At 54.9% G+C, this 18,249-nt stretch overlaps 8 protein-coding genes across 8 annotated transcripts in view; 4 read left to right on the top strand and 4 right to left on the bottom strand.

Moving 5' to 3' along the window:
• Window positions 1-864: 864 nt before the first annotated feature.
• On the bottom strand, window positions 865-2,129 carry ATEG_03091 (uncharacterized protein; the record flags this gene model as incomplete). Its single annotated transcript, XM_001212269.1, has 4 exons — window positions 865-1,205; window positions 1,363-1,703; window positions 1,763-1,886; window positions 1,931-2,129. The coding sequence occupies 4 exons, from the start codon at window positions 2,127-2,129 to the stop codon at window positions 865-867; spliced, it is 1,005 nt and encodes a 334-aa protein (XP_001212269.1).
• A 513-nt stretch (window positions 2,130-2,642) lies between these two features.
• ATEG_03092 (uncharacterized protein) lies at window positions 2,643-4,028 on the top strand (the record flags this gene model as incomplete). The annotated part of the gene is made up of 2 exons (XM_001212270.1): window positions 2,643-3,859; window positions 3,911-4,028. 2 exons carry the CDS (start codon window positions 2,643-2,645, stop codon window positions 4,026-4,028), a joined length of 1,335 nt encoding a protein of 444 aa, XP_001212270.1.
• A 539-nt stretch (window positions 4,029-4,567) lies between these two features.
• ATEG_03093 (uncharacterized protein) lies at window positions 4,568-5,704 on the bottom strand (the record flags this gene model as incomplete). The annotated part of the gene is made up of 1 exon (XM_001212271.1): window positions 4,568-5,704. One exon carries the CDS (start codon window positions 5,702-5,704, stop codon window positions 4,568-4,570), a length of 1,137 nt encoding a protein of 378 aa, XP_001212271.1.
• A 3,144-nt stretch (window positions 5,705-8,848) lies between these two features.
• Window positions 8,849-10,739, top strand: ATEG_03094 (CAIB/BAIF family enzyme; the record flags this gene model as incomplete). Its single annotated transcript, XM_001212272.1, has 4 exons — window positions 8,849-9,230; window positions 9,286-9,584; window positions 9,641-10,141; window positions 10,194-10,739. 4 exons carry the CDS (start codon window positions 8,849-8,851, stop codon window positions 10,737-10,739), a joined length of 1,728 nt encoding a protein of 575 aa, XP_001212272.1.
• Window positions 10,740-11,163: 424 nt separating this feature from the next.
• ATEG_03095 (uncharacterized protein) lies at window positions 11,164-11,760 on the top strand (the record flags this gene model as incomplete). The annotated part of the gene is made up of 3 exons (XM_001212273.1): window positions 11,164-11,344; window positions 11,496-11,644; window positions 11,728-11,760. The coding sequence occupies 3 exons, from the start codon at window positions 11,164-11,166 to the stop codon at window positions 11,758-11,760; spliced, it is 363 nt and encodes a 120-aa protein (XP_001212273.1).
• A 554-nt stretch (window positions 11,761-12,314) lies between these two features.
• On the bottom strand, window positions 12,315-13,263 carry ATEG_03096 (40S ribosomal protein eS19; the record flags this gene model as incomplete). The annotated part of the gene is made up of 4 exons (XM_001212274.1): window positions 12,315-12,603; window positions 12,675-12,735; window positions 12,790-12,853; window positions 13,234-13,263. The coding sequence occupies 4 exons, from the start codon at window positions 13,261-13,263 to the stop codon at window positions 12,315-12,317; spliced, it is 444 nt and encodes a 147-aa protein (XP_001212274.1).
• Window positions 13,264-15,181: 1,918 nt separating this feature from the next.
• Window positions 15,182-17,164, top strand: ATEG_03097 (RNA 5'-triphosphatase domain-containing protein; the record flags this gene model as incomplete). Its single annotated transcript, XM_001212275.1, has 2 exons — window positions 15,182-15,392; window positions 15,462-17,164. 2 exons carry the CDS (start codon window positions 15,182-15,184, stop codon window positions 17,162-17,164), a joined length of 1,914 nt encoding a protein of 637 aa, XP_001212275.1.
• Window positions 17,165-17,344: 180 nt separating this feature from the next.
• The window catches only part of ilv3B (putative mitochondrial dihydroxy acid dehydratase), a gene marked incomplete at both ends in the record, with an annotated part of 2,028 nt that continues 1,123 nt past the window's right edge, over window positions 17,345-18,249 (bottom strand). Inside the window, one exon of the mRNA XM_001212276.1 lies at window positions 17,345-18,200. Within this exon, the coding sequence (XP_001212276.1) occupies window positions 17,345-18,200 (856 nt within the window). The remainder of the gene's footprint in view (window positions 18,201-18,249) is intronic.

An 18,249-nucleotide genomic window follows, 5' to 3' on the forward strand; every position in this document is an offset into this window, starting at 1 on the left:
GATTGTTTGCAAGCGTAAGCTGCGTACCTATTATATGGTCTACTGGATCGGATGAAGCCGTCGGGGGTCGGGACAATCTACAAAGTTTGATTGAACTCTTTAGGTGGTTACAACATATGATACTTGAGGGAGAGAGGTATTCTGTCTTTCGGCGGTTCCTACAATGAGAAAGTCCAAGAGGTTATCTAGCAGGAGGTTGGTTCACATGGATTGCGTGCTCAATCTATTGCTCACATACGTAATCACAGTCTCGACCTCCAATCTGACATGTTGCTAGGTAGGGTAGATTTGCATAGTCTCCTATGTTGTGCTATCCAGGGAGGCTCCGTCTTACATGTGGAAGTTCTAACCGTGGGATATATGAGATAAACTCGGACATCGGAGGTCGTTTCAATTCCGCGAGCCGATCGGCGATACCGAACTCTAGAAGTTAATCATACCGTGTCAGACGGAATATCGGTATGCATGTGTGGTTGCTGTTGTGACTGACTGGATAGTCTAATCAGATCTACTGCGAGCCTAGGCGGCCGTTCATCACGACCATGGAACCGATACCCAGTGGACAAACACGAGGCTACCTAGGTCGAGTCAGCTCAATTGGCCTTCCATTCGATTCGTCTGGCTGAAGTCCCGAATCCCGTCTTATCCGGAGCCAACGAAGTAAGTGGGAGATAGCCTGGCTGCGTTTAGTGACATTGGATAGAATCCAGCCGCATCGCTTGATCCGAAGACCCAGAAGCAGTATATTCATCCTGTCATTGGGTAGACCGTCACCTTTATCTTGCTTTGTCTATGATTCAACGTATCGACCTCTTACATTGGCGGCCAACCAGTGCATAGAAACCAGGCTTGTGACATTGAGGCTTAAGTGTACAGGCTATCAGGGCCATATCCAGTTTTCACGGTAACAATAAGGCTTTGATATGGCCCTGTACCGTACGCATGAATATCCATGACCTTCAGCCCCGACTTCTCCAACAGCCGTACCCACTGGGTGCGGGTCCTCTCCTGCGACGCAAAGCTCGACAGCATCAACAAGTCGATGCAGGTGGCGCTCCAGTCAACATGCGCTTCTGGCAGCACCAGCTCCTCCATCAGCAACTTCGAGTCCGGGCCCATTGCCTCCGCCTGAATGCGCAGAACCTTCTCACACATCTGGTCGGGGAAGACGTGCAGCACGCCGCGGAGGTAGTAGAACCGTGCATCTGCCGGGTCAGTACAACACGAAGAATAGAATAGAGTCTCGGGGCGAACGACTCACCCATGAGGTGCTGCGGTTCCATCACATTATAGCAGAATTTGTCCTTCTCCGGAATATTGCGGGCCATGGCAATGACACTTCCAAGATCTTGCAGGATGAACCGTCCCTTGGCCTCGGGATACTGCTTTCGCAGCTCCTCCACCTGGCGGCCGCTGCCGCCGCCGATGTCGACGAAGAAGAGCTCCTTCGGGTCTGTCGACTCGACCTCCTTGACGACGGACAGCAGCTTGGGCCAGTCCCGTGGGGGGAGTTCCTCTGCAGCTGCATGTGTCTGTCATACATGGCGAGCTTGTCGCGGTGCTCATCTAAAAAAGAAAAGAAGTTGCCATCGAAGTTGAATGCCTGCTGGAAGGCGACCTTGGATCCTCCCGTTGGGTTTTTGTACTTGGTGCTGGCGAGGAACTTGGGCAGTTCGTAGAAACTCGGCGAGGCGATTTCGTAGCTGTGATGTGAGTCTTTGACTCTATACTAGAAGGTGGTTGGAAAAGCGAGACCACTCACAAAACGTCAATATAGCTCAGTCCACTGGAGGACCCCAGCGCTTTGGTGACGTTGTTGGCAGCGAAGACGCGCGTAGAAGGCTCGTCCACCATCTCCACGCTCGCAAGATAGCGCATCAGGCGCTCTGTAGATCGTTAGATGTGCCCGAAGATCTGGTAGGAGACGAACGAAGCAACGGTAAATCTGCCGACGACGGCTCGGCCAGTTGTTCCAGACTGAGCGGCGCGCTGCTGCCAGCGAGCCGCTGGAGAACCTGGAGGTCTTTGGCTATCTTTGCGCCGAAGAGCTGGAGGGGCTGGCCACAGTCAGTCTTGAAGGCTCTTTGGCTGTGGGAGATAGACCATACGCTGTATGCGATCCTCTCCATGCTCTCGCGGGGGTTTTCCAGAGAGCTGGCCAGGTTGTGGAGGGTGTTGACCATCTCGCTTTTCTGGGTGTCGTCCGCATTGGCGGCGAGGGTTTTGATCTGAGAGACAAGATCGTCCATTGTAGAGATAGCAAGAGAATTGTACTTGGGATATGTGTATGTATGTGTCTGCGCAAGGGTGTGAGGGTGTCTGAGGAGCCACCACCACCACCACATATATAGGCCGACAGTCTCCTCGTCACAACCAAGGGCAGGATGGTGTTTAGTGGATCGGATGTCTGACCGGAAGTAAAAGCACGATTAGCTTTGCCAGACAGTGGATGTCCGAGGGTTCCAGAGGTTGTACAGCGTCTGACTCGGATGGCGTAGGGACCATAAGATGGCTTCGTATTGCTACGGACGCGTCTAGAACGGCTATACTGTTGTATAAACACATGGAACTCCCGTCTCACGTAGTAAACAGACACCGACTATCCAGACTATACCGTCGTCTGCTTATCACCGACTACCACCATGGGCTCAACAGACAAGACCTCGCAGCAAACCCCATACGAAACCCTCAGTGCGTCCCTATACTCCCCCGACTACGACCAACACGATTGGTGGCACGGCGCAGCCCCAGCCCTGGGGAAAATACTACAAGATGCCGACTACGATGTCCACCGACAGTACCAATACCTATCTCTCTTCGCCCATCACATCGTGCCTGCCCTGGGCCCCTCGCCCAGGAACACCAGACCCGCCCTGTACCAGTCCGTCCTGGACACCGCGGGCTTCCTCAAGCTCAGCCAGAACTTCCAGCAGTTCGGCTGCACGACCCGCCTCCTCCTCGAGCCCACGAGCTACCACACCAACGTCGTCGGCAACCGCATCAACGGGCTACTCACCCCCGAGACGCTGACCAGGCTCCAGCACACCTGTGACAGCGACATCGACCTGCAGCCCTACCACCAGATCGCTGGCGAGCTGGTGCTGAGCACGACCGAGCAGGGGCGTCTGCAGCAGCAGAACGATGGGCGCATCCCCGACCTCCTCCGACTAACTGACTACATCGGCCTGGACCTCCGTCCAGACGGCCACATCACCCTCAAGTACTACCGTTCTCTCCTGGGCAAGGCCACAGCCACGGGGACAACGGCCTCGACGCTGGCGTTTCGCGCCATCCGCCGAGCAGACACTTGCGGGAGTCGCGAGCCGGCCCTGGCGCGCATCGAGGGCTACCTGCACGACCGTACGCAGGAGCAGGAACAGGGACGTGCACCCCCCGAAACAGCCCCGCAAGCGTTCGTGCTGTCGTGCGATCTGGTCGATGTCGCGCGCGCGCGCTTCAAGATCTACATCCTCGACCCCCTGGTCTCGATGGACCGAGTCGCCGACCTGTGGACGCTAGGCGGGCGTCTCGGCGGGGTCCCGGAAGTTGTCCGGGGCCTGGAGCTCTTGCGTGAGTTGTGGGCAGTTCTCGGTCTTGAGGAGGGGTATCACTTTTTGTCCTGCGATGCGGGCACCGATGGAGGGGGTGTGCATGCATCCAGACCCCGGTTCTTTGATAATCAGTTTCTCTTTGCCTATTTTGAGCTCCGCCCCGGCGACCCATATCCTCGGCCACAGATGTATTTTAACCTCGGTACGCTGCGCGACAGTGCGGTGGTGGACACTGTGTCGGCGTTCTTCGAGAAACTTGGCTGGATGGACCGCGCGAGGCGGTACAAGGAGGACGTATCTTCTTACTAGTGAGTGTTCCCTTGTCGTTCTGGAGTAGTTGACTGATTCAAATCCTCCAGCCCCTCTTGTAACCTTGACGAGTCGTTCGATCGACTGGGCGTGTTGTCCTTCTCATACACCGCCGAGCAGGGCCCGTACATCACCACCTACTATCGACGGGTAGCTGATCTCCTGTAGCTTGACACTTAGCAAATCAGGTTCTGCAGTTACGGGCTAGGAAGCAATCAAATCATGAGTAGAGAGTGTCACCCGAGGCGACGTATTATATTGTCTATCAAATATCCACCACAGAAGTCTTGCTTCCGTGTCCAAGGGTCACCATTTGTGCCTGCCAAAGATCGATCATATGAACAAGCCCGAGTTGTCACCCGGTATGCAATGATGCAGTTGAATGAATGCATTCCCCTTTTACCGGGGAACCAAAGCCATCGGTTTTGTAGCCGATTTGCGGCCGTTTGTGATAATGTTGAAGATCCATAAACAAGAACGCCATCCCATTCCAAGGAATCCAATCCAATCCCAATGCATCATGGCCAGTCGTCGAACCAGTCGAACCGTAAATGAAAGTAAGCTGGCGTGTTGTTTTGATTATTTGTCGTCGAACGTCAATGTATAATATCGATAATGGACCAGCCGTAGAGATCGAACAGCACCGCAGGAGCATTCTGGAGATAACCACTGCCTGACAATCACTGCCGAATATGAAACCAATAACGTTACATAGAACCAAGTCGTAAGAGCGCTTCGACCGCCGCGCGTTCTTCTTTGTCGTCGACCACCCCATCGGGGACGGCGAAGCCGAGTTGTTGAATAGGGATCTTGCGCGGGGCTGACTTTGCTAGCGAAGACGAGGCGGGCCCGCCGCCTCGTAGTTGTGAGAGATGGCCTCCACTCACGAAGCCACCGGTTGCATTCAGTGACCGCGCTCGTAGTGCCGCGGCACCTATATGCGCCCAGTCCTCTTCGTCCGTGACATCCTCCTCACCCCAGTCCTCATCCTGGATCATCTCGTCGTCTGGAGCCTCTGACGACGAGCAGTATTCGCGTTCGTCGCCATCCAGGGACATCTTGTCCGCTTCGTGCTCCAGCATGCTGGTATCCCCGTGGTCTCCATAGTCCATCTCGGAGTATGAGAACACGGCCGAATCACCGGTGATGCTAGACCCGTACGGCGCCTGGCCGCTTCGCTTGGCGGGGATTTGGATGCCCCGATGAAGGTAGGAGTTGGAAAGACTGGACGGTGGCGATAGGTTCAGGTGTTGCGCATCCCGTGGTGGTTCGCCGCGCCGTCGCGCATCCCAGCGCCCCCAGCCGACTTTCTCGAAAACCACATCGCCTTGACCGCCACCTCCTGTTTCGTCATTCCCGCGGCCCTCGAGGGCGGCGACGACCAGCCTGCGCGCTTTCGCGGGCGGGATTCGGGCGAAACCCGGGACAGAGGTGGTCAGATAGCCCATCACATGGCGAATCGCGAGGGGGCCGTGCTGGAGCATGATCTCGGGGAGGTGGTGCTGGGCCAGCATCCGGGGAGTGATGGCGCCAGTGCTGTCCAGATCGTGCGCGGTGAGATGTCCGGCATGACCGTTCGCATCCTCGGCGAGGTCGATGTCGGATTCCACGTGGGAGGTCGCGAGAGGAGGGGAGGTCGGAAGTTTCAGATCTCGACGCTGGAACGCCTGCGGAGGGAGATTTGGTGAGATGGAGTTGGGAGGGGTGGGCAACAAGGCCGGTTGGGCGCGAGAGGCGTCGCGGCCGGAAGAAGCGAAGGCCGAACGCGGTTTCGGGATATCGACAGAGGCCGTCTTGCCAGCAAGGGCCATCGCGATGCTCGAGGGAGTATTCAACGCAGCCATGATGGAAGCAGAGATGTGTGATGGTGGAAGGACGAAGGTGGTGAGGATCGCGGGTGGCTAAATCTGGGGCATCACATGAGTCAGACTGAAGAACCATGGACAAAGGACGGATGACTAAAAGGGGACAAAGGAACGAGTGGACAAAGGGAGAGATATGCTCCGCCGGCTGGGTAGTACTTACAGACGACGCACACAAATGCAGCGTCGATGTCGGGAGGCGGATCGGTGCGATGCGACGCGCTAGTGAGACGCGAAGGGGTCGTGACTGGAAGGTCAGGAACGACGTTTGAGGGATATAGTTCAGAGGAAGAGTATCCGGGAGATCCTTGACAGTTGTTTGGATGAAGATTCAGATATAACGAAGGATGGATGAGCAAAGAAGGGGGGAAGAGGAGGGGGAGGAGGGAGGGAAAGCAAGGAGCGAAGACGATAGAAATAATAATAGTACCTGGTAGGGTAGGGTAGGTAGTCAGTCATCCTGCATGAGCGACCCAGGAATGCCAGACCTGTTCAGGCAGTAGGTACATTACGATACCAGACAGTCCGAGTCCGACCGTCCCCCAGAGGAATGACATGACGGTCGAGTTGGATGCGACGCCCTTATCAGACGAACGCAGCAGACGGCGTCGCGTGGGGCGGCTGATTGGCCGTGAGGGACCCCCGGGAAGATCCGGATTCCTTTTCCCTTCCGGTCTGGTCCCGGTATTACCAGTACCAATAATACCAGACACTCTTATCACCCACCATCGACAGACACCCAGACCTGCCACTTCCAAGTACCTACCTCCTTCAGTTAGTAGTAATAGTACTAGTAGTAGTCAATGCACTCTGCATAGGATTAAGAGGGGTAGTGCGGAGTCTCGTCGTCAGCCTGTATCACTTCTTAGGTACTTGACTGTACCCATACGCCGATTCAGTCTTAGAATTACCTGGATGAGACAGTGAGACCATCATGATGCGGTGATGTGGATAATCCCTAGAGAATGCCACTCTGAACATGATTCCAAAGACCGAGATCAACCAACATATCAACGCCTGTGGGCTGGGCTCGTGCACCGCCTTCGGTGGGTTGGTCGCGGGAAGTTTGGGACGCGCTGGACGATAACCCGATAACATTTTCCACTGATGGGGGGCACGTGGGGGAGTCAGTGTACCGAGTACTCCGTGGTGTACCCAGAGTGTACTCCGGACGAAATGCTGCTGGCTGAATGTGTCAGAAAGGCCATCTCTGATTTGCCTAATGCGGTCCGTTGTATAACCTTAACCGGCCGCGCCTGCAGACGTTGTTGAAGTCAGTCCCCTCTGACCGGTATCGTATTATTCCTTCCCTCCCCATCTGTAACAATCATCCGTCTGGACTCCATTTCCAAGATCGACCGGCGCTTGGGGGACCCAAGTGGAGATCGTCAGGGCCGAGCCATGTCATCATCATCATCATCGAGGCCTAATTCTGACCAGACAGACCCAGTAATCATATTCAACACGTAAGTCGGGTTTCAGGAATCAGGAATCAGACCATACCGGTGACAATTCAATAATCATCCTTAAGTATTACGCCCGATCTCGGAGAAGACTTGGGCAAAGGACCGAGGAGAAATCCATCTGAAGCGAAGTGTGGGGGCGGGGCATACCCGTCAAACATCGCATCTCAGGGTTAGGGCTACCCACTGCTTACTACTATACAGACTAGAACATCTGGTCCCCTCCGTTGTCGCAAATCGCGCAAGAAACCTCAGTGCCCACTACAGATTCCCGCGGTTGCCTTGGCAAACCTCGAATTGAACTGCCTGCAGTGACGTCAGCTCCCCTTGCGGATAGTGACACTGCGGTGTTTGCATTGAGAAACGAGCGTATGATTTGCAGACATACAGCTAGAGACCAGAAGTGACTGTCGCTTCTTGATGCCCGAACAAGCTTAGTGCGTCGCTCATCATGTGGTGCACAGCTACAACGCCAGGCCAGGTTAGGATTGACTACCTAGGTACATTCCTTCTGCATAAACCGTCAAATGCTTTATCAATTGATCAGCCAGCTTGGTTCTCCAGACTTGTCCAGACTTAATTCCAAATGTATATGGAATTGAGTGGATAATAGCATAATCGAATGGTCCATCCTAAGATAACTCGAACCCCCTGCGTCAGAATCAACACCTGCAAGGCTACGGTCCGAGATCTTTTCTCTCCCAACTGCAACAACCTGTAGGGGTAGTCCGAATGACTCGCATTGCATATCACAGGAGAGCTCATTAGAACGTGCCCCTCAATCACTGATGCATATTGTTTCTGATCAGCAAGGGGAAGGCGGATTGACCCGATCGTCCTCTGCTTCAATCCTGTTTAGACCATGCATATACTAGGTACCCAGGCATAGACATTCGAAGAGGAAGCGAGTCCCTCTAGTCAAGATATTCTAGGACCGACAATCGCAGAGTCCAATAAGAGCATAGTCTGAGTACCGACGAGGTGGTTTGAATGACAGTGTGCTCTAATTGAAGGCCATGTCCAGGACGGCTGAGGAAGACAAGCTGAGGTGATGTATCACATTTGTCATTGCAAAAAGAGTACCAGAATGAGTACTTCAAGCATGCCTTACTCCCAGCACTGGCTTCCTTTTCATGCGTCAGTCAACTTTTAGACACGCAGCCTGGGGGGAGGTACAATGACCCTGTCAGAGTCCACCAAGATAAGATACATCTGGGGATTCTCCATTTCTCATAGTGCCTATTCGTGATCTGATTCTGGGACGGGCTACTTTAAGGTAGTAAGGATGCCTCAGGCGACATGGCTGACCTCATCCGCCCGACGTCATCCACTTCCGATCTTATCGGCCGCGCATCCGAAGCAAATTTCCCTTCATCGGATCCCCAATGCTGGCTCTGCGGGGTTGACGGCTTCATGCTGGAAATTCTTCCAAGATGTGCCCACCCGACGGGGTGCCTTCTCGGAATTGCCTCGGAGAAGTCATCCCCAAGTCTCGTCTGCCTCTGCCGAAAGAATTGCCTGTGAATCGTTCGGAGGCATATATACTATCCGACTTCTGCCGTAGAACCGTTGGTTGATCTCTACCAGTACATTGAATACCCTCTCTTCTTCCTCCTTCCCTCTTCGCCCCTCCAGCCACTCCATCTATACACGGCAGATGATCATGTCAACAAAGTCTCCCGCCGACAGCGCGTACTCGCCTGTCCAGGAAGCGGGTCGCATCTTCTCTCTCCTCTGTGACCAGGCGGAGCGTCTCTGTCTGCCCACCGAGGTAGTCGCCAACAAAGATGCCGTCTCCTTCAACTCCGCCCACAACCAAATCTACTATCCTATTCCCTTCAAAGAAACCGAGACTCTCGCGGCATTGAAGGGTGTGGAGGGTGCCCTGGCTGCTGCCATCGCTGACCTCCGTTATGGCTCGTCGGATCAGAAACGCTCCGTCAAGGTCAACCTGGAACGGGCGACAGCCTTCGGTTGTCAGGCATACATGGCCAAGGTGGCTGGATTGTCGAAATTGGACCCCGAGGTCAAGAAGAAGCTGAAAGGTATGAAGATCGTGTCCTGCCGTACCAAGGGACTCCCGCTGACCTATCTACGTAGATACCGATTTGCTTGCCGCACAATCTAACAGCTATCGTCGCATGTCTGCCAACCTCTACAAGACCAAGAACCCCGACGAGTTCTTCCATATCCACGGTTCTCTTGAGGCGACCACCACGCTAAACATGATCGGCCTGGAGGGCCAACGTCCGGATCTGACGGATTACGAGGAGATCATCAAGGTGATTGAGAGCCATGTGCAGAAGTACAGTGCCGCAGAACTGGAAGAGATGAACCAGGAGCGGAGACAAGCCGGTGTGACGGCTTTTAAGTACGAAGACTTCATTCAGACGCCTCATGTATGCAATGTCCTTCCCACCCTCCAACTCTTCGATAAGCGTCTAATATCTCCTAGGGCAAACTCAACGTTCAAGAGCCCTGGTTCAAGGTGAATCGTCTCGGTGGCGAGCTTCCCCCTACGCCTTTCCCCGCCAGCGCCAACGGAAGCAAGAAGATCCTGCAAGGAGTCAAGGTGCTGGAACTGTGCCGTATCATTGCGGGTCCTACCGTTGCACGTATCCTCACCGAGTACGGCGCCGATGTTCTCAAGATCACCAGTCCCAACCTCTCCGATGTGCCGTTCTTCCAGGTGGATGGTAACATGGGCAAGCACGCTGCCGATCTGGACCTGAAGACCGACGAGGGACGTCGTCAGTTTGAGGAGCTCCTGGCCGATGCCGACGTTTTCGTCGACGGTTACCGGCCGGGCGCTCTGGAGAAGCTGGGTTACGGACCCAAGGCGCTTGCGGCCCTTGGCCAGAAACGTGGAAAGGGCTACGTCTACGTGAACGAGAACTGCTTCGGATATGAAGGCGAGTGGGCCGGCCGTCCTGGCTGGCAACAAATTGCAGACTGCGTAAGTCCTCCCAAGCGACGAAGCGAGTCCAGAGGTTGCTGACCGCCGGTAGGTTACCGGTGTTGCCTGGGCGCAGGGAGAGTTCATGGGTCTCTCGACCCCCGTTGTGCCTCCCTTCCCCATCTCCGATTACGGCACGGGCTGCATGGGCGCCATCACAGCGCTGACAGGTCTCTTCAACCGGGCCAAGTACGGTGGTTCCTACCACGGTATGGCATCTCTGATGCACTACGACCTGCTTCTCTTTGCAGTGGGCAAGTACTCTGAGGCTGTGCAGCAGCAGATGCGGTCCTCTCAGTCCCCTGAGTTCTTCAAGCTCCGCCACTGCGACAGCGTGGACCGCATCTCCTCTACCGTCCTGAAGATCATGCAGGCCCGCTTTCCGCACCTCTACCTCCCTCCTACCCAGGCTGGATCGGACGCCCTCACCGAGATGTGGTTCTCGAAAGCGTACAATGCCGACATCGAGGTTGTGCGTCCGGTCTGCGAGATTGACGGCGTGGAGAACAAGTTCTCGCGTGCCAGCCGGCCTAACGGCACTGACCCGGCGAGCTGGAAGGCGTTTGAGGAGAAGGAGGAGGACTACCAGAAGGCTTGATGTAGATATTGATATAGAGTATTATCTGTACATAGCATAGCATAAACGAACACGAAGAATCATATCTACAACTCTTCACCTACCTCATGGCGCATACATCTGAAAGACGGCGTCTACAAATGCAGCCGTCTGACATGTATGTATACATATCGTGAAATGGACCAACCTCCAACACCTGTATACCTTCAGGAATCCTGACAAATCAATCACAGACCACTCTTACGATGGATATGAATCCCCACGCCCGTCGGAACGCGATCGGATAGCGCCTTCTCGCCCGTCGGCCCGACACTCTCCACCGCGGCTGACATCATGAAGCACTCCTGCATACTTCCATCCGGACTCAGAACAATAACTACCCAACTTATCCTGCGCATCGCATTTCAAGACACCCCAGTACAAGACAAACAGTAAACAGCACAGCATGTCATACAAGATCGCCTCCGACGCAGCCCTCTCCCCGCCCAACGGCCCCGCCATGGTGGCCTTTATGGAACAGTTCTACGCCACCAGCGACACAGAGTCGCAGCACGAGCAGTACCTCGCCAATTTCACCCCCGATGCAACCCTGATCATGGGGCCCAAGTCCGCGACCGGCTCGGAGGGTACGTCTTCTCCCCTATCCCTCGTGTCCGGCTCCCGTTCCGATGGATGGCAAGCGTGCATTGTATATATACATGTCCGAAACCTGCCAATACCCCATAAACACTGAACCCTGCAAACCGCATAGCTTGCAGCTTGACTAATGGAACAAAGAAATCCTAGCCCTCCGTCATGGCCTCTGGACGCACGTCGCAGCGCGCGCCCACTTCCCCGCCCGCATCTACTTTGGCGGGAAGAACGAGCTCATGCTCTATGGCACCGTCAAGTACCGGCTCAGGGCGGATCCAAGCAACGAGGTCGAGGTGCCGTGGGGTGCACGGGTCGTCTTTGCGGATGATGAGAAGGACCTCAAGATGAAGTTCTATCAGGTCTATTTGGTATGTAGCGCGCTCCCTTGCTTGGTTGTTTCCGTGGCTGATGGATGGTAGGATACTGCGGCGCAGTCGGGGAAGAAATAGGCCTGTAGATATAGACAATCTCACTGTACATACTTTCTACATTCTTACGATCGCAGAGTCGCTACAGAGGCTGCGCGTATACCGTCCCGGAGATGAGGGCCAGAGGCACGGTCAGGATACCTACCTCGGGAAGATACTACCGGACAAGGCATACTGACCGTCCAGATCGACAGACATATGGGGTTGCCGGAAAAAGCTGCACAATGGATGAAAGTATAGAACATATCAAAAGAACTTCATTCCTCTCCCTGGGTTTCGTTCATAGCTGTCTGTCACGTATCTCACATGCCACTTCTCCCCCACACCCGTTGCATGTCGATCCGAATCGATGGTAGATTGTATTGTCCCTGACCGTGTATACCTCGCACCCGATTCCTCCTCTCCGAGATTGGGTGGGCGTCAACAGTGAAAAGAAAAACGGTGGCGGGTAAGCGGTAGGAGATCAACGGAGGTTTAGAACATCAGGACTTTTTCATTATTTTCTTTAACAAAAAAAATGCGAGCAAAACTAAATTTACTCGTCGTCCTCCTCCTCGTCCACGGTGGTCTTGGCGATACGGTCAAGATCCCGCTGGCCGCTCTGGGTGATGCGGCGGCCACCCTTCTCCTCATCGTGCTCAAGGACACCGATCTTCTCGAGGGACTGCATGACCTTACGGTCGACGGAGCCGGAGGCATCGACGTGGTGGGCGGGGCGGGAGCCGCGGTTCTTGGTCGAGCCGTGGACCTTGCGGAGGCGGCCAACACCGACGGTCTTGCGCATGTAGATGTGACGAGCGACGGCAGCGGCGCGGACGTAGTACCTGCAAGGGTGGAATGTCAGATTTGACGTGCTCGTCGTCACGGGTTTGCTGGATAGGTGGGATAGTCGTACCAGTCGGCGTCCTGGGGAGGGAGCTCGTTCGAGCAAGAGGTCTTGACAGTGTCAACCCATCCTATTACGATTGTCAGTATGGCCCGTTGGTCCAATTTCAGGAGTCGTTACGAACCGGGAATGGGGAGCTTGCCCTGGCGCTTCAAGAACGCAGAGTAGGCAGCAATGAACTTCTGCGCCTGTTTGGAAAGACTCGTTAGCCCAGATTCGCAACATCACGCAGTGGTACGAAAATTGAAATCGTCTGGCATGGCAGTCGCCGGCAGTGGGCGTTGATCGGGCATCTTCCAGGCGAGCGTATCGGTCCTCATATCACTCGCGTTGTCCTTTTGTCCGCCATATGCCTTCAAATCGCAGATCTTGAACATCATTTGCGGTCGCAGAAAACACCACGGATCCCACCACAAAACACCCATCGTCGTCGTTCTATCGTCGCCTCGATGATGCCGCTGCTGATTCGAACGTTCGTGCCGGATGCCATAGCCAGATGCCCGATGTATTCCATATCGATCGACTGCCAGGAACCCAAGTGGGATGGAAAAGGACAGGTGCAACTTACGTCCACATCGCGAACGGTGACACCACCCATTTTTGCGACTTGTGACCTCGGATCGAAGGTGTACGGAGGGGAGCTGAAAAGGGGGGACGAGGTGGTGAGGATGGGTCGTCGTTGTCGTCGTTGGAGAGTCGGTCGAAATTTCGGACGCACACTCAACTCGCGCTCTGGTCTCGGTTGCTGTGTGGCCGCCGGCTTCGCTTAGCCTCTTCGGGACTAGCCGTACCCTAAGGCGGGTTGCAGCCTCAGGCAGCAAGAGTTGTCTCTTTGCGGTTAGCGCTAGGCCGCTGACATCTACTGCTTATGTAATTTGTAGATACTTTGTATTGACCACAGAGGTGCAGAATCACCTCTCAACTTCTTCGCTGTTCCCATAATGAGGTACGCTGAATGTCGGTTGAAACCCTCTTCCTGTGACAGGATCCATCACGAGTGGCTGTTCCTCGTCCACCGGTCGCACGAGCACAGGTGGCCTATCACTGCGACTCAGACTCTATCGCGGTGTATCATTGTCCCACCTGGTCTAGCCATGAAGGAATGACAGAAACCGCCGCAATTACTACAAGCGCCACTTGTTCGCAACAGCCTACTTATTCGACAGTGCGCAGATGGATCTGTGGACGCTCAACCGTCGTCTAGCGCCGTCGTCCATTTACCGATGCAGTCAGGATTAGAGATATAGATTAGGGATACCACATGAGACCTGAAGTCGCTATTCCTTCTCGGTTGATTGGCCTGCGAGAGAATATTCAGGTGTTGCGTGCTTGGTTCAGGCAGCGGACGAGGCACGCCGTGTGGGTGCATAGAGACGGATATGTACAGACGACGGGTACATACGACGCATCCATGATCACGTCTGAAGACGGGACGGCGACTTCTGAGCGACATATGTCCGAAATGATTCTCAAATACTGCGACTCCGAGGGGAGATTCGGACTAAAAAGCGATAGATGTTATGGATCGAGGACTGAATGATGCAAGTGAACGTGATAAACAAGGACGGCTGTTGCTGAGTCAGAGACTCCGAGGCATTTCCTTCCATTCCAACTTAATTAAAAGTCGCCGCTTTCCCCGGAATTCCGCACCAGACGCAACAGAAAGCGACCTTCTTCATCCACATCTTCACATTTCATCCACGTCATTCGCTTTGTCCCTTACCAACCGTGGTGGTATCTCTCCCACGTTAGTGCCGTTCCCTGGGACTATTGCGAATTTTTCTTCGTATCGCCATCCGAGCCGCGGAGTGAGTCAGCCCATCATCATCATCATCACCACCACCCACATACGTGTGACTGCTTCCACTGGAAGCACGATTCTATTAAGGTCTCCGACTGGAGCCTCGTTTATTCCTCCTTACGGCGCCGCTTGGGGTCTTGGCTGCAACCGGTGGATCAGTCTCACGCCGACTATAGATTTCCGTCTCCAGAGGCTGAACAACGTGTTGGATGCGGCTCACTCATTGGTCCAATCCATACTGGTCCCGTTGCCTCCCCAGACCGACACCCTGAAGTATTGGAGATCTTCGGCTCCCTTGCGACTCTACCCTCAGGAGATTGATGGGCAGAGACTCGCTCAGTCGCCCTCACTATTTGGAATCCCGCCCAAACAGACTTCACCGTTCCATCTCGTGAATGAGTCTCGCATTTCCAGAACAGGTCGATCTCGTCGTTCTATCCTGTCTGGCGGGTCCTCCCCCATTGATCGGGCTGGGCAAGGACAAGTCCTACATTTGCCCGGAGTCGAAAGCCTATAAAACCGCAGTCCTCTGATTGCCATGGGGGCAAATGGCCCTCGGACATCCTCCAACCCTGATCTGCCCTTGCAAGTCAAAGGCTGGGTTAATTCCTTCCTCTCCAAGCATTCCTTCTCTTTACCATCCTACTATTCTTTCAAGAAAGATGCAACGGTGAACTGGAGCGGTGTCGTCTTCCTAACTACCTGCGTCGTCACTATGGTTGGATGCGGCCTTCTATCCTCGTTCCTGGAACGCAAAGGGTTCAGGAAGGCAGGAAGACGTCGGCGCCGGACTGCCCGGAGCAACGATTCCAAGACCTCTGGCACAATCACCTCATCCGACGAGGGTGATGAGGACGATGACTACGATAGCACCGGGTCCTTGCGTCACGGGACAGAATCCTATCATAAAGAGCAACCTGAAGATGGTATGTACCAGCTCTGTCTGAAGTTCTGACATGATGAATTGCTGGATGATCATGATTACGTTCAAATAGCCTTTGAGACGGATCCCGGACTATTGAAGAAACATTCATCCTATTTGTCTTATTCGACATCCATCGCTACCTATCCGTCCATCCGGACTTTCTATCGCGAACATCCTCAAGCTTCCAAACTCCCCACCAAGCCCACACCAATCCCGCTGTTGGTTTTTGTTCATGGCTTGGGAGGGTCATTGTCTCAGTTTTCGCATCTTCTAACCAGCCTGTCCAATGTCGGGCCATGCTTTGGGATCGATCTTCCGGGATGCGGGCTATCCTCGTTCGATCCAAAAGCCTGGAATGCCTATACCGTTAACGCTTTGGCTGAGCTGCTTGCCACGGCTATTGAACAACACCGCGACAAAGAAGCCGGTCAGGGGGTGGTCCTGGTCGCCCATAGTCTAGGCTGTTCTCTCTCGGCCTTGATGGCCTCCTCTACTTCCCCCATCGGAAATGACTTGAAAAAGCATATTCTTGGTCTCATTGCCGTCTGTCCTCGTGCATCCTCCCTCGCTCCCCAGCAAGTTACCTCAGTCCAACGTCTCCTTCGAATCCCAGGATGGATTTTTGACTGCTGGCGGCGGTGGGATCGCCGTGGTGGCTTGAACAGCGCCAGTGTCAACAGAATGGTCGGTCCATGTGCCGACTCAGATACCCGGACCCTTCAATTGCGTTATAACAAGCAAAGCAAGACCCCAGTCTGGAGGCGCATGGTCTCGGGTACGTTGCCTACGTATGACTCAAATGGGGTTCAGGTCGATGGAATCCCTGGCAAACAGATTTGGGCCGGAGTTCAAACTCCCGTGTTACTTGTGGCTGGCAGTGCCGATACTGTCAACAAGCCGGAGGAGCTTCGAGAACTACTGCAATACCTGGGTGGCCAGGAAAATACGACCGATGCCCATGACTCTGGGAGCAAAGTTTCTGATGCTTTGGCCCACGAGGAGAAGTCCGGGGTCGAGCCCATTGCCGAGGAGACCAAGACCGAGTCCGAACGCACAGTGAAGACGGTCATTTTGCCTGCGCCCGCTTCCCACGCGCTCCTGTATGATCGTGCGACGTATCGGACACTGGCTGGTATCATCCAAGACTTCTTACGCCAATATGCTGATCATCGACTTGATCTCGGGTGGCAGCTGAAATATCTGAACACATCCGGTAAATGGGACGTCAAGAACTTGGCCAAATGGAAAAAGGTACCGCCCGTCTCAGACCGGATCGCGGATACTTTTGTCGCCCTGAAAATGCTACGCGAGGTGGACGAGGAGCACAATCCCGTGCTATTTTCGCAGGCATACCGCGATAAAATCTACGCCGTCATTGATATTAGCTACGAGAACCCGGTGTACGATCCTGCGTCGCTGGAGAAGGGCGGCATCCACTATCACAAGCATCCCACAGTGTCGAAGATTCCCCCTGGCGCTGATGAAGTCCGTGATTTTATTGCACTGGTGGATCGCCTCCAGAACGAAATCACAGAGAAGCTGGAGAAATCGGGGTGCGACCAGCGACCGGTGGTGGGTGTTCACTGCCACTATGGCTTCAACCGGACGGGGTTCTTGATCGTTTGTTACCTGATCGAGCGATGCGGGTACGGTGTGCAGGAAGCCCTTGACGAGTTTGAGAGGCGCCGGCCGCCCGGAATTCGTCATGCGCATTTTATTGATACTTTGTTTGTGCGATACTGTGTCGGGCTTAAGGGAGCACCCACGCTTTAGAGTGGTCTTTTGTCATTGCAGCTTTAGATTCTGGCGTTGGAACAGGGTTCAGGTTTGGGGTTATGATCGAGATACCTTTCTGTTAGACTGTACACTACAGGGCTTAATCACGATAATATGATTACACGAGGATTCGTGAGCAACATTCTATACTATGTACTATTTTGTATGAACTTGATGCTAAAACAGGTCGGTCATGGCACCGTGCGAAGCATCTCCCACCAACCGGGCATACTTGGCCAACACGCCCCGCGTGACATGAGGTGCTGGGGGCTTCCACTCCTTCAGACGCTGCTGGATCTCTTCGTCCGAGACATCCATGGTGATCTCGTTGGTTTCCGCATTAATCGTGATCACATCACCGCTGCGGACGACCGCAATGGGGCCACCCACCGCGGCCTCGGGGACAATATGGCCGACGATGAAGCCATGGCTCGCGCCCGAGTACCGACCATCGGTGATCAGGGCCACATTGGTGAGCTTCGCACCCATCAGGGCGGCGCTCGCCTTGAGTTGCTCGGGCATGCCGGGCCCGCCCTTGGGGCCCTCGTAGCGGACGACGATGACGATGTTCTCGCCGCGGGGAATCTGGCCCTGGTTCAGGGCGTCGTTGAGCTGGTACTCCTTGTCGAAGACGAGGGCCTTGCCCGAGAAGCGCGTGCCCTCCTTGCCGGTGATCTTGGCGACGGCGCCGCCGGGGGCCAGGTTGCCGCGCAGAATCTGCAGATGGCTCGTCGGCTTGATGGGGTTGTCGAGCGGGCGGATGATGACCTGGGTCGGCGGGCAGGGACGGCCACCGAGGCCACGTTCTCCGGCGAGGGGTCTTGCCCGTGACCGTGGGGATGGCGCCGTCAAGCAGGCCGGCTGCGAATAAACAACCTCCTGCACGGACCGCACGCCCCCGAATCTCCGAACAGATCTGCCCATGGAGTAACTTTGCCCCTTGGGCCAAAAGGTGGCCAATGAAGGGAATGCGGTCGCCTCACCCCCTGGGATGTCCCTCAAAGGGGGGGGGCCACCCCCGGGGGGGCGCCCCCTTGGCCCGTACTGGCGGCCCCGCTCGATGGGGTTGGCCCCCCCCCCCC

Source organism: Aspergillus terreus, genomic scaffold (assembly GCF_000149615.1).
Source record: "Aspergillus terreus NIH2624 scaffold_4 genomic scaffold, whole genome shotgun sequence".
Lineage (NCBI taxonomy): Eukaryota > Fungi > Ascomycota > Eurotiomycetes > Eurotiales > Aspergillaceae > Aspergillus > Aspergillus terreus.